This window comes from Stegodyphus dumicola, chromosome 2 (assembly GCF_044657685.1).
Source record: "Stegodyphus dumicola isolate Sdum_Otavi_A_Nest chromosome 2, ASM4465768v1".
NCBI lineage: Eukaryota > Metazoa > Arthropoda > Arachnida > Araneae > Eresidae > Stegodyphus > Stegodyphus dumicola.
In genome coordinates, this window is record NC_140769.1 from 260,751,328 (window position 1) to 260,766,716 (window position 15,389).

Consider the following 15,389-nt stretch of genomic DNA (forward strand, 5'->3'; position numbering starts at 1 on the left):
TAGAATTTCCGATTCTGGAGCTCCCACAGGATCGTACAAAACGAAAGTATGTTTCGATGTCCATCAAACAAAAAGTGGAATTGCTGCAAAAAATGGATAAAGACATGAAGAAGTTGACAGAGAGGTTAGTGAAAACGAAAAAATTTCGATTGACAAATTAGTCGGTATTCTCGGCACAGCAATTATAGGACTTGGAACTTTGTAACTGAACAAGAAATTATTTCTGTTTATAGAATTAAAGAGAAAGTATTATCACATAAAACGAAGCAACTTAAACAACTTGCATTGAAAGAAATGTTTAATGAAGTAAAGAAATAAATATTAAGCTCTTTTTTTTTTTGTAAATTTTGATACCCTTTAGATCATAATTGTTCTTTATTTCATAAATTATGGTTTCATATTTTTAATTTTAGAATTTCTGCATGCCATCTTACGAGATTTAAACTGTTGATTTATAATCCGAAGTCCCGTCGAGTCCGGATTAACGACTTTTGACTGTAGTTTGTTGGGACCGTTGCATTATTTCGTGTTAACCGATATTTCGCGTTAAACGTATTCCACTGTATACAGATGTGTTTGAACTATGTATATACAAATAATTTTTTAAAAGGAAAATTTATAATCCTTCCAAAAATTTTTGTGCATCATGCTGCTAAAAATTGATCAGTAAATATATAAAGAAAGAAATTTAGAACCAATTTTTCAGAAAGAATAAAAATTCAAATTCAAATTAACTTCATAAAATCCTGTTTAGACTAGTAAAATCTTTTTAAATTGGAAGATATTTTTAATGATTTTACTCCCCCCCCCCATTTTCCTTTGCTACTGCTGTTTAATAAGAGGTTCTAGTAAAGTTTTGTGTTAAAATTATTTTGAACTTTCAAAAATTTTCCACTGCAGGATTTTAATTTTTTCTACATTTTTAAGGGCATGTTTTCTTTCTTTCTTTCTTTTTTAGATTAGAAAAATATTTTTAAATCGGAAGATATTTTCAATGATTTTTCTTCGCTTTGAGGAGGACTAGAATTTTTTGGTGAACTATTAAGATAAAAAATATATTGAAATGGTTCATCAGCTGATTCTGGATACAGAGAAGCAAGGATTTTGTTTTAGAAGGGGAAATGTAATTAAATTCGACATACCTTCTCTTGACGACATTATGTTAAAGTTGGTTGGATTCCTCACCTTTCTTGTTCTTTTATACTAATTTTTTGGTTTTTCTTGTGATGGTTTATTTTAACATATTGACTGCCGTGGGGGTCACCGGTGACCTGCACTCGACTTGGCTACAGCGCCGTGGGTGCCACCGGCAACGCGACCAATAGTAAAATACATAATTAGAATAAATATTGATACTGATAAATTTTTAAATAGTACCATTGTTACTATAATGGTTTGAAGAAGAATAAATCGTAAGAATTTAAATTATAAATCACAAAAATGGTCTACAATCTTTGGAGGTCGCTGGTGACCCCCAGCATGAAGCACGATTATATAGCATTATGTTCTGTATTTCGACATAGTATATATCGCACAATAAAAATTTCAAGTTGGCGTCATGCGCAAATCACATAAAATGCACGCGGCAGTCAACGTGTTAATTTTTAAATTTTAAATTATCCTTGTTCCACATTTATAGGATTTTATGAAGATCATTTGAACTTCAATTTTTTAGCCTTTGTGAAAAGTTGTTTCTATCGATAAATTTCTTTATGTACTATGTATAAGAATTCCTACACTCCTAGAAAAAACTAATTTATATATTTATTTATCCCAAATTTTCATTTTGAAACATTTTAGTACATGCTTTTCCTCAATATTTTAAAAGTTGATTTTTTTGTTGAACTGAAATATGTAATATGGAAAAATTCTATCAAAAAACGTAACTCGGAATCAAAACAGGAGATAAATAGAGATAATAATAATGTGGGATATTCGATTCTCTTCCCCTAATAGTCATTTGAAACATTTTAGTGTGTTTTTCGATTTAGCTGAAACAGTAAAAATATAGAAAAATTCCGACAGACACATAATTTGGCTTAGAAACAAAACAGGCAAAAAAATGGGTTGGTGTCAGGAAACTGATTCTTCTAAAACAGGTCTTCTTAAACTTTTTTTCAGTTGTGACCCTTTTTTATTATAGATTTTTTTCACGACCCCAAAATATTTATGAAAATTTTGTGGGACTCCATAAGCATTGCGAAAATCTGACACACGCGCAAGTGAAACTGTCAATTTTTTCACTTGTATTGTAAGATAGTATTGCAGTTTTAGGTCATATCTTTAATTTCTCATTTTAAGACATAGACCAATGTGAAAATTTTAATTAATTAACAGACAAAATGACACCGTCACATGCAAAGCAAGTAAAGTGAACATTTATATTATAAACAGAATGCATTGAAACATTTTTGTTTTTCTCTTTGTCTGTATTGTCTTATCTTTATCTATTTTCAGATACATTGTGTAAAAATATTGGGTAATTGTAAAATTATTATATTAAGTTTAATAAACACCAAAACTGCTAAAATTTTTTGCGACCCTCTGCTGTAGATGGGGGTTGCGATCTACAGTTTAAGAAAGTCTGGTCTAAAATAACGTTACAATATTTGATTTTGTTGCAACATTGGATAACTGAGGCCACAGCCAGTGCAGTTATGGCAGGTGTGCAAATTTTGGAATTTACAGAAATATCAAGTAGCAAAATTTTTGGAATTTAGGAGTGGAAAAGTTTTTAGAATTTAGGACCCACAGAGATTGCATAGCATAACAAAATGTACCTGCTGAAGCTAGGACTCCAGTGCATGGTTATATTCTTATAAAGAGTGTATGCCTGAATGCAAAGATGCATTTTGAGTCATCATCGCTAGGTCACTAGCCTACACAGCATTGTGCGATACATCATTCATGTAAATAAGAAATAAAATTGACTGAACTTTAGTTAAATAACCTAACTCATTCCTTGTAAGTATTATACAAGAGTATTGTAATTGTTTTTTCGAAAACAACCTCATTTTCGAAACAAGTCGCAGCCATTTCTTATCAGATTGTTTCTTTCAATACTGGCATACAACTACATAGAATTTTTACAAGATAATTAAAATTTATGCCCCAAGACCATTCACGGTAATTAAGACAATTAGACTGCAATCACACCACCCACCCGAAGGCAAAATCAAGGGTTAAATTCATCAATTCTAATGAGAAAGCAGTAGCGAAGTAATGCCCTGCGGTTTTACATAATTTCTGAGTAAGCTATTTGTACGAATTGAAATAATTCTTGCATTTAAACTTGTATTCCAAATTAAGATTTAACTTGAAATTAATGTAGATGATTACTGAGAGAATTAGACTTTTGTAGCGTAGTTTACGTGAGATGAGATCACGTCGTGTCACGTGATATGACCCGGCGAATCAGGATGTTGAACCATGAAAACGTAGTAAATTCTTAATGTCTTTTCACAAATTTATTATCTTTATTTATTGGCTTTTTACAAAATTTTAAAAGATATAAAAATGTTTATGTCTTCAAAATAAAAAATTCTTAGAACTAACGTCTGTTAACATTTGTTATTTGTATATTGTATGTTGTCATCAACAAAGTCTGCTTGGCGAGATTTGCGCCAGTGAAACTGAAAAGTACCTCAGAAACTAAACATAAAGATTAAGTAAATAAATCTGAAGAATTTTTTTAAAGAATGAGCTGAGAGCATTTAAAATTAAAATGTGTTTTTGAAAAAATATACAACAGTTCCTGAAAAGGATTTACAGGCATCCTTAAAAGTTTCATATTTAATTGCAAAAAATTTAAAACCTCATACAATTGGAGAATCGCTCATTCTTCCTTCAGCAATTAAAGTGACATCATTTATGCATGCAGAAAAATATAGTAACTATTTAAAAACAATAGCATTAAAAAAAGATACTGTTTCTCACCAAATTTTTATCATATCAGACACTATAGAATACAGTGATGGAATACTGTGTGTTAAGTTAAGTCTCTAACTTGCCAAAAATTTTAGTTGATTGGAAACTAATATGCCAATTTAAAAGGAATGAAAGTAAATTATTATGTTTCTTACATAAAATTGCACAGTAAACCTTTAGCTTCTATTTAAAACTTCTAAAATGCTTATGTTACATTTTTCTGTTATGTAAGCATTGAAAGTGGATATCTCACTGAAATAGAAATAATTTTGCTATTGAACTTTTTTATTGAAATGGAGAACTGGAAGAATGAGAATGAGAACTGGAAGAATTGAACATGGAGAACTTTTTTATTGAAATATTTTTTATGTGACATTAGTTGCATCTACTACAAAATAAAGATTAAAGAACTGTTTTTAAAACATTTTGAATTCATTGTCATATTGATCTATGAAGCATTAGATTAGTGAGTTTTTATTACATTATTGACAAATATAGTTTTTAAACAATCAAAAAATTTTCAGCGGAGATATTATTTGTCAAATATGAATGTGTTTTCAAAGAGGAAATAAATAATAAGTAATAAAAAGAAAATTCAGTTAGAACATTCACATCTCTAACAAAGTAATTTGCTTTGATTTAATCTTTATAATACGATATATTTTAAAATGATAAGGCAAAATCCAATGTGAAAGGTTATGCGAAGATTACGATAGTACCTAGAGTATTCAGCATTTCGTATAATCCTATAACCAGATAATAATAATAATATTAAAATAAATTTTATCTGAATGAAGTTTTCTTATTACAGAAACAGTAAAATTATGCAATTACATAAACGAATACACTTTCAGACAATATATTTAATACTGTTTACAAGTGCAAGCCAAAGTTGTGTTTATGTTACTTCTCGCCCTTCAGCGCATGCTCAAGAATTACCATCCAGGCGAAACTAGTCGATTTGTCCATGACGTCAAAAATTCGAAAAGTGGGGTAGGGTTTGGAAATACGCCGAATTTCCAGCGACATTAAGAACAATGATTGAACGAGGAAACTATCCTCCAGAATTAGTTTTTAAGATCGATGAAACGGGCCTATTTTGGAAAAGAATGCCAAAACATACATTTCTACCCCGTGAAGAAAAACGTACACCAGGATTGAAAGATGAGAAAGATCGCTTAACACTCCTCTTAGGTGTTAACGCAAATCGAAACTTTAAATTAAATCCACTTCTTGTTTATCATTCCAAAAACCCAAGACCGATGAAACGAATATCAAAATCAATTTTACCTGTAATTTGGGTCTAATAGAAAATCATGGATAACTATGAACATTTTTCAGAATTGGTTCACTGAACATTTTTGCCCGACTGTTAAACGCTATGGCGAAATCAAAAATAAAAAAATAAAAAAAAAAACTTGAACCAAGATTTTGATGGCGCTAGGTACCGTTGTTTTATCACATGTTTTATCACCATTATTCTTGTTATTTAACACACCTTCATTAATCCAACCGATGAATTGAGGCGTTATATCAAATTTTAAAACTTGTGAACACCTACATACACTGGTGTGCAAAAATTAAGGACGAAGTCGAAAAATTAGCATATCAGCTGAACGAAGAGGCAGAGCGGACAGAAAGACCAATCAGGAGATTAAGTAAGGTGATGTACGGTAGCACATGCGCAGATATGCAGGTAGACGTAATGGGAGAGTGTCTGAGTAGTATAAAGCATGTTGTCGGTGTAAGATCAGTATTTCTGGCAAAGAGATTGCACGCCGTATAGCAGTTAAAATCACACCGAGTTGCTGCCTCAGCGAGAAATGGCGAATAATCAATCTGTTAGACGACATCTGGATGCTTTTACCCGAGGTCGAATCTTTGGAAAGTTGGATGAAGGCCGCAGTGTGACAAGTGTGGCTGCAGAGTTCGGAATTGCTCACAGCATCGTTTCACGACTTTTGGAGACAATTTCAAACTACAGGAACAGCTATCCGGGGGTTTAGTAGTGGTCGTCCACGAGGAACCACACCCGCAGATGACCGGTATATTGCCTTACAGGCCAGAAAAAACAGGCGGCAGATAGCGGGAGAAACCGCTAGACATACGACACAGGCGACTGGACGACCGATATCGCGTTTTACCGTAGCCAGAAGACTGTACGGTGGTGGTCTGTTTGCACGTCGCCCTGTACGGTGTGTACCTCTAACGCCTGCCCATCGGAGAAGGCGTTCTCTGTGGTACCGGGAACACCGGAATTGGAGAGACAATGAATGGGGACGAGTACTCTTTACAGATGAGAGCAGATTCAGTCTGAGTAGCGATTCTCATCGCATACTCATCTGGAGAGAGCGGGGAAGCCGCAATCATCCCTCGAACATCATTGAAAGGGACAGGTATGGAGGTTGCGGTGTTCTCGTTTGGGGAGGCATCATGCTTGGTAGTCGTACAGACCTTCACATCTTCGACGCAGGTTCAGTCAACGGCACCCATTATTGTAACGAGATTCTTCTTCCATATGTGCGTCTTTTTAGAGGCGCTATGGGTCCGCAGTTCCCTTTCATGGACGACAATGCACCATGTCATCGCACAGTAGCTGCCGAACAGCTCTTAGAGAGTGAGGATATTGAACGTATGGATTGGCCGCCACGATCTCCGGATCTCAATCCCATCGAGCATGTATGGTATTTTCTAGGCAGACGCTTGGCAGCTCGTACCTTACCACCAGTAAAGATTCCGGAGCTTCGATTGGCGCTGCAAGACGAATGGGCAGCAATGCCTCAACAACTCATTGACACCCTCATTCTCAGCATGGGCAGACGCTGTGAAACCTGCCTAGCAGTCAGGGGAGATCATATCTCCTAAAGACCGAATGTTTCTTGCTGGACACCCATCACAGGGATGTTTCGGCCTTCAGATGCATTGCGCTCCTTGCTACTTTTTCAATAAAGCTTCTTTTAATCCCTCTGATTTCTCTTTTAGTAAGTGTTGCTTACATTACTCATGTCCTTACGCATTGGGGATCTTACGGTATTAAATGTGTTGATTTTGAAAGCTTTTGTACAAAGTTATATTGAAAAACCGCGTCGTCCTTAATTTTTGCACACCAGTGTAAATCTCTGAAAAAATAGACGGAGATGATAAATAATCAATAAGAGATTTTTGGAGGAACTATAATGTCATGGATGCTATAGAAATCATAAATACTTCTTGGAATGAAGTAACGGAAAAATGTTTGAAAGGAGTGTGGAAAACATTTGTTCGGATTTAAAGAAGAACGATGACACTAGAGATTCTGTTTTTGATATGAACAAAATAGTGGAAATAATGAAACAAACAGGTTTACATGAAGTAAATGGGGAATATCTCGAACAAATTTTACGACAAACAGCAGAAAATCTTTCTAATGATGAGCTCAGGGAATTAGCAGATCCAGAAGAACACATATTAAAAATAGCAATTCTGAAGAAGAGCAAAATGTTTCAATGGCATTTCTAAAAACCAGTGTTTAACTTCATAACGGAAATTCTGGATTTACTTTTAAAAAATGATGCAGATTTTGATAGGAATTCAAAGGCAAGACGGAGTGTCATAGATATCTTGTCCCCTTATCGATAGTTTCTTACGGAGCGCAAAAGAAAAATGCAAATGACATTAGATACCTTCTTGATAAAAAAACAGAATTTGGAAACGCAGAAAAATGATGTAAAATATAAATGGTGACTTAAAATTTTATTTATTTCTACATATTCATTTGTTATGTTTCAATATTTGTAAGAAATAAATTTTTATTTTGTATTGTTTTCAAAAACATGTTTAATGAACTTAAATAACAAAATACTTGAACATTTTTAGTCCAAAGGGGCAAATTTGCGCTGAAGGGCTATTAATTTCGTTTCGGCATTTTGCGTTGAAAACTATAAATGGCGAATCACTTCTCAAATTGTTGCCACCAAACATTATCGTTCTGTATTATATTTAAAGAAATTAAATAATACAGAATCTACATGTGTGCATGTTTCTCGCATTGTGATAAAACAACGGCACCTAGCGCCATCAAAATTTGATTAGCGTAAACTTCCACAGAATATGGGCATGTGGAAACCCTAATTTGAATTTGGATTGGATTGGATTATTCAGTTATGGCAAAGTACACGAGGGCTATCTGCCTAAAGGGAGGGATGCCTTCGTGAAGGACTTTCTAAGGGAAACTGGCTCGTATACACGTTACACATGGGGAAAACCACGAAAATGCCTTGCAGCCAGCCTGTTCGCAGGATTCGAACCTCGGACTGAACTACCCGTGTTCAACGTCTTTACCGCTCGGCCGCTGGTGGGGACCTAATTTGAATTTGAAATTTGTTTTATTATCGATTTCATGTTTTGTAACATTACAACGAATTTTGATTAAAAAGCTAAATAATTTCAAAGCGAAAAATGGCAACACTGTGTGAAAAAAAATGTATCTCCAATGGAATGAATATAAATTAATTTTGTATCTAGAACACCCCTCACGGACTGGAGGAAACGGAGTTCGCCAAAGTCCTCATCTCCTTTCTTCTTGCTTAAAAGCAAGATTGCTACAAGGTCTCCAACACGCGAGTCTATCTGCATCGGAAATTCTAAAGATATGCTCATTTTAAAATTATTTTGCGATATTACTATTGAACTGAATTTTATGGTTTGAAAACGTAGAATATGATATTTAATAAATAAAGGAACACACAAAACATTAAAAGAACGCCCCTTTATACGTAATTTAAATTCTGAAACCTTTCAGATTTTTTAAACAATTTTTATACCCGTTTTCCCCTAACCTCCTTATTTACACGGTGAGATGACCTCATTTAAGTCTCTACTTTGATGGAACATAACCTCCACAGTAGGTGTAGTTTTAATTGGTGCTACTGTCGATTCGTTTCATAAGAAACTCGGATACGAAAAATTTTATTTATAAGAAAGAAAATGTGTATTTTATTTTCAAAAGTTCAAATCAAAGATGAATTTAAGAGAATTTATGCGTATTCGGTATACTTCCTGTCCTTCATGGCATGAAAAATTCCAGTGTCTGTTTAAAAGCGATAATTGATTTCATTTTATGAGGGATGAACCGAACCTTTCCCTTGGAGTGGCTTTCCATCAAACTGGGGGGGGGGTGGAACTGAGCAAAGTCGTACTGTTACCTGTATGGTGCTCAAGGCTCTTGCCAATGGCAGGCGCAATTTTGCATTCCTTGCTACGATGAATTTCGTGAGCTTGTTCCGATGTTCCGAGAGCTATCAGACAAGTGAGATAAGTCACAACACAGCAACAGCAGATTCGGAATAGCGCTGATTGCCCAAGCGATTAACGACGCCCAGAACATCCATGGAACTTTCTTCCTCAGGAAAGTACATAAAGGTCCATGGTCCTGAAACATCAGTAAGTCTGTAATTATTAGAAATAAGCAAAACAAATAATAACTTTCATTGATACTATCGTTTTTGCTTTCAGTCTGGTATGTAGCGGATATCGTTGCATTATATGAAATGATTATTTAACTATATTGGCTCTTCCAGTTAAAGTCGTCATCACAGATAGCAAAGTTCTTTATTGGGAATTTTCAATTCAGTAGGAAGACGAAAAATCTTGTCATCATGGTTTGCGTTACAGAACACGTTATCACTCTTTACAAATGCAATTTAATCATTTAGAGAAATCCAGGGAGAAATCTTACACCATTTTGATTAAATTCCAGAAGTCTCACTTCTGCTATGAAGGCAATGCTTTCTTTGTGTTATATAATTAGCAAATCTACATTTTTCAAATGGCCGCAGACGGTCCCATTAAGCAAGAAGATATCTATCTATGTATGGCTTCAAAAGAAACCAGTAGGGAATATTGTTCAATTTTTCAATTTTTTTTAATGGCAACAGTATCACCAGAAATTCACGAAATAAGATAAATAAAACACTGGGGTTTAAAATTATTTTCCATATTTTTAGTCCAAAGGGATTTGAATCCCGAAGGACTATTAGTTTCGTTTTGGCATTTTGCGTCGGACTCATAAATGTCGGTTCACTTTTCAAACTGTTGCCACAAAATGTTAGAGTCCTGCATTATATTTGAAGAAATTAAATAATGAAAAATCTGCATAAATGTATGTATATTTCTCACATTGTCATAAAATAACGGTACATAGAGTCATCGAATTTTGAATAACGTAATCCTCCAACGAATATGAGCATGTGGAAGACCAAATTTGAAATTTGAAATTTGTTTTATGATCGATTTCCTATTTTTTAAAACTTTTTAGACGAATTTTGATTAACAAACTCAAGGATTTCAAAGCGAGCAATGGCAACGTTGTGCAGAAAAAACATTTTTATCTCCAGCGCGTGAGTCTCTGTATCGGAAATTCTAAAGATATGCTCGTTTTAAAACTATTTTGCGATATTGCTGTTGCACTGGATCTTATGGTTTAAGTGCGAGGAACATGATATTTAATAAAGAAAGGTAACACACAAAATGTTAAAAAACGCCCCTTTGGACGTAATTTAAAACCTGAAACATTTCAGATTTTTTTTTTTTTTCTTTTTTTTTTACTTTTAAATGTCTGGAAAAAAATAGTCTAAAAAGATATTTTTGATAGCTGGGTACTATTATTTAAAGTCAGATCTAAAGAATTTTAAGTATAGTGAGAAAAAAACTTACTGAAAGAAAATAGGATAAAAATTTCTGATGAAATGTGAAAGGTTGGCAGCTCGTTTTTTCTCAGCAAGTTTTAATTTGAAATCTGGTGTGTTTATTTTTGCTGCTGATTACGAGGAATGCTCAATAAAAGTTTGATTGGAAGAGAATTTTCATCAATCCATTTTTTTCCGTCTTTGTAATTAATAATGGATTTTACGATTCTCTGAAACGTAAGTTTTCTAATTGTTTTATCATTCACAGAAAGTAAAATAATTTTAGATTCTTATTACATCTAATACCTATTAAGATACTTATGTTTTTCATATAAAAAAATATACAGGAACAGATGTGCCAGACTAACCGTGTATTCGCAGACTTATTAGGCTTAAAGTGTGAAATGTGAACAAAAAACTGAATTAAAACAATATAAAATCAAAGTTAACGTACCACTTGGAAAAGGGAAAACAACGTTAAAAATGTTAGTATATAGAGTCATTAGGGTTTTTGATGCTACAGACGTGAAAAATTAGAAATGACCTGGACCTCTCGATTACTCGCCGAATGGGATACCGTTACATCACGTAGGAATGCTGGAAGGAGGAAGAAAATATCTTAATAATTCATAATAAATGTAATAAGTCAAAATGTAAATAATTTACTTTTGAAAAAAAGTACAGCAACAATAAGAAAAATAATCTAACAAAAATATACAGAAGCGCCTAAACTGGTTAAATGAACTTCCATACCAAATAAAATCTCATCACAATCGCATGACTACCATGCTAGACAATAAATCGTCAAACTTGGCGAGGTCCGTCTGGCACACGTGTACCAATATACAGGTGGTGTGGTGTATTTAATTATGGCAAAGCACACTAGGGCTATCTGCCTAAGGGGAGGGATGCCTTTCGTGGAGGACTTTCTAAGGGAAACTGGCTCGTATACACGTTACACATGGGGAAAACCACGAAAACGCCCATGCAGCCAGCCCGTTCGCGGGATTCGAACCTCGGACCGAACTACCAGTGTTCAGCGTCTTTACCGCTCGGCCGCTGGTGGGCACCAATATACAGACACTATTGTGAAAATTAAATAATTGTAACATGTTGTAAAAGCATTTGCCAGTTAAACGAAAAATCTTCGGTACTTATATATTTTCCCTTTGACCGTTGGCGGAAATTTCCTCAACACCTCGTAACAAGAATTCTAAGCGTTCTAGTGTTTAGGGGTCGGTATAGTGCAACAGGCTTAGCGTCGCTGATTGCCGTGCCAAAGGGCTCGGTTTCGAATCCTGGAGAAGGCATGGGTGTTTGTAAACGTATAGGGTCGATGCGGCATACGTTCTAATTATGCGGCGAGCCGGAAGTCCTCTCGTGTGTTTAGTTGGAAGGGGAGAGAGGGGTGGGACAAAGAATATGTATTGTTAAGAAGGAAAGCTTAGCAGCAGCAGGAGTGGCTCCCTTCGAACGAAAAGGTAACAGCTGCTCATGCGTAAAATATCTGTCGACAAAAAGGGCCAAAGCTCGAAGCTGATGTCGAAGTACGAACAAGTTCGACGGTCACGTTTATCAAGAGTTTAAAGCTGTGTGACTCAATTTTTTCTCTCCATATTGACGGATATAAAATCAGACATCAAACTGCGATATGGATAATGGAAGTCCAACAGCCAGTGAAAGTGAAATTTCACCTAATTTTCTTATTCAGCTTAATCCGTGTTCCTCAATTTCCTGTACACGTGACGGAGGAGGAAAATCTCGGCCAGGTCCAATACATCACAAAAGGGGAAATTCTCGCCAACAGGTTCCGTCGCCAAATCCCTTGGCGAATTTCCCTCTTCTTTTTAGCGGCGTAGCAGACAAACTGGTTTACATTACGTCTATGGAACCTTTCCTTCTTTACATAAACGTTCTTTGGGTGGGAGACCTTTGGCCCCGTCGCCCCCGGATGCTCTCCATCAAAATTGGGGACGGAAGCGAGCTAAATCGCACTGCTCGAGGTGCTCAAGGCTGTTGCCAACGACAGGCGCGTAATCTTGCGCTCCTTGCAACGAGGAATTTCGTGATCTTGGGCTGATGTTACTGTCAGACAAGTGAACATAAGTAACAAGAACAACAAAATCTAGCGCTTATATAGTAGCAATAACGAATAAGAAATGATTTAGGCTGGTAACCAAAGATGAAAATGTTCAGTGTCGGTTAGTGGCATTTAAAGGTTTTAATTTACTAGATCAACTATTTTTTTTTCTTTATCCTCCCCCCTCTTCAACTGATCATCTGTCTTAAGATGCCACGATATACTGATTCAGTTTTTTTTTTCTTTTGCAGATCATGACGAGACTTCTCAGACAGTTTATCGAACGTTTAGCGATATTTCTCGTAAAAGACAATACTAGAGAAAGAGAGAAGCAGTCGTCCAAAAAGCATATTCAAGGGAAATCAGCCTTCAAAGGAAACGCACGAGAACCTCTCCAGCATCCACGACGTAGACGCGTTCCTGTTCGCTCAAGAGAGGGCTCGTCGTTGCCACAAAACACTTCCAACAAAGGAGCAGAAGAATTTCCTAAATCTCCATCAGCTTATTTCACTCCACCAAGCTCGCTATGTAGTTTGTTGAAATGCACTTCCATTGAGAAACCGAAAGAAATAACTCGGTCATTATCAATCGATTCTGCTTCTCTACGCTCGAAATATACTTCGGCAAGACGCACACCGAGCAAGAAATTAGATGGAACACTTCAGCAACCATCTCCAAGCTTTATTGCGCCTGCCATGAGTAACGCTTCTCTTTTCGAAGAAGCAAGACAAATTCCGGTATCAGCATTACCTGATTTAATTCGACCACCCTCAAGACGTATTCTACAAGGAGGTATTTCCATCAGGGATGTAAAAGACATGCCTCATCCACCGTCAGTCTATCTTACGCCTCCACGATGTATACGGTCCTTGCCCAATGCCATGTCTAACAGCAGAAAAGCAGAGCCAAGGAGACGAAGTTTTTCCAGGTCAAGACGTAAGTCTATCTAAATTTACTTTGGTTTAATAAAAGCAGAACAGCAAATTTATTGTACTTTCTCACTAAAAGGACACATCTCATTAGCTTTCTTATGATCTTTTGAATGAATTAAAATATCTTAGAACAAATTTAAAGATTTTATACTTAAATGTCCTGGTTCTAAACTAGACTACATAGCTTTGATGAATAAATGTGTAGGGTTTATGTTTATTTTAACTAACATTTATTTTAAGTTTAAACTATCTTTCCTGTCAAGCCTTACTTTCCCCTGGAACTGCCAATGCCAGAGTATGTAAATTTTTAGTAGAACGCGCAAGGATTCAAATTATCAGCGGAAGTATTCTGAGTTAAATAGAAAGGAAACGAGTTCGAAGTGTGCTTTTCGTACTTCACGAGCGCGGAGGTGGTTAGTTAGAAATTGAAGAACCACGCGTTTCGGCCTGTGTGCTTGCCTCGGCAATTTGTTAATCTTTCAACGTGGTATTCAGAGTTTGCTGAATTACCAGCGGTATTTTAGAACGCGGTGAGGTTAGTTACGTTTAGAGAGCCTCGTAGTTAGTCACTCGTTATTATCTTTTTAGTTTCTTATTTTTATTTTACCGCCGGGTCGGCGTAGTTTGTGAGCGTCAAGAGCACGCAATTGTAATTTCTAAAGTTGAATAAAAAGGGACTTAAACCCTTCTCAACACTCTGTCTAATTCCCAGTTTCAGCAGTCACCACTTTGTTGCGTGCAGGTTGGAGGCGCGCAACTTTACAAATGAACTAACCTAAACCATAAATCTTTTGTTGCGACCTATTTGGGAATACCCATTTACAGGTTTCTTCCGCTTTACGAAAGTAAAGAGTTTGTATGAAAGCATTTGCTTGCCGAAATGAGGTAAAGCGAGTGGCACTAGTTATTAATTTACTATATTCGCAAGTGTTTTGGACTTTCCAAGAGTCCCTAAACCGGAAACTTATCAATTGAAACAAAATAATAATAGGGTTGCGTGTTTACGGTTTCGTAATAGATTGAATGCACAAGGTTCATAAAATTTATTCTTATCAAAAGAAATATATCGAAACTTCTGAAATTTTCCTCAGAGATATTCGTACAAGTGTTCACAATATCACACAGTAAAATCAGTAGTAATACTTCAAACTACTAAAAACGTTAAGTACAATGCAATGCAAAGCGCATCTAAAGAGAAAGCTAATTCGGATATCTCAGTTCACTCGGAACTAAACATCTCGTAACAGCAAAATCTAAGCACTGAGCTCCGACTCTCTCTCTCTGTCCTTTTATAGCTTTCAACCAGTCGCGAGATATTTCTAGTTTCTCGAAATTACTGGAAAGCAATACGAGGGTGGAATTACGGTTACAGCTAGCATAGTGGTCAATTACATTTATTCAAGTTCAATACAAATTACCGAGAATGCACGTGCCCCTGTATTCTTACTTTCCCTGCATATCTTTCTCTTAAAATTTGTCTCGCGCTACACTACACAGAAAGATACAACAATTTTAATTATAATTCTACTAAAATTACCTATCTAAATACAAAATTCGTTACAATAGCAATATACCTTTAATGGTCTTCAATCTGTGTTCCGCGGAACCCCGCGGGAAATTAAGTATGACTAGATTAAAATTCCGATCGGATACTACGATAAATCAGAAGTTTTAGCAGTAAAAAAAGGAGAACAATCTATTGATGGATCAGTAAAAGGATACCCAGAAATTCCTTACACAGCTATAAACATTTTAATGTCGTTCGGAACAACGTATTTAAGTCAA

General features: G+C 35.5%; 1 protein-coding gene across 1 annotated transcript in view; it reads left to right on the forward strand.

Moving 5' to 3' along the window:
- The first annotated feature begins 10,722 nt into the window (after positions 1 to 10,722).
- Positions 10,723 to 15,389, forward strand: part of LOC118190366 (uncharacterized) — a 42,140-nt gene continuing 37,473 nt past the window's right edge. The window contains exons 1-2 of the mRNA XM_035361073.2: positions 10,723 to 10,829; positions 12,924 to 13,608. Of these exons, the coding sequence (XP_035216964.1) occupies positions 12,927 to 13,608 (682 nt within the window). The 5' untranslated portion in view covers positions 10,723 to 10,829; positions 12,924 to 12,926. The remainder of the gene's footprint in view (positions 10,830 to 12,923; positions 13,609 to 15,389) is intronic.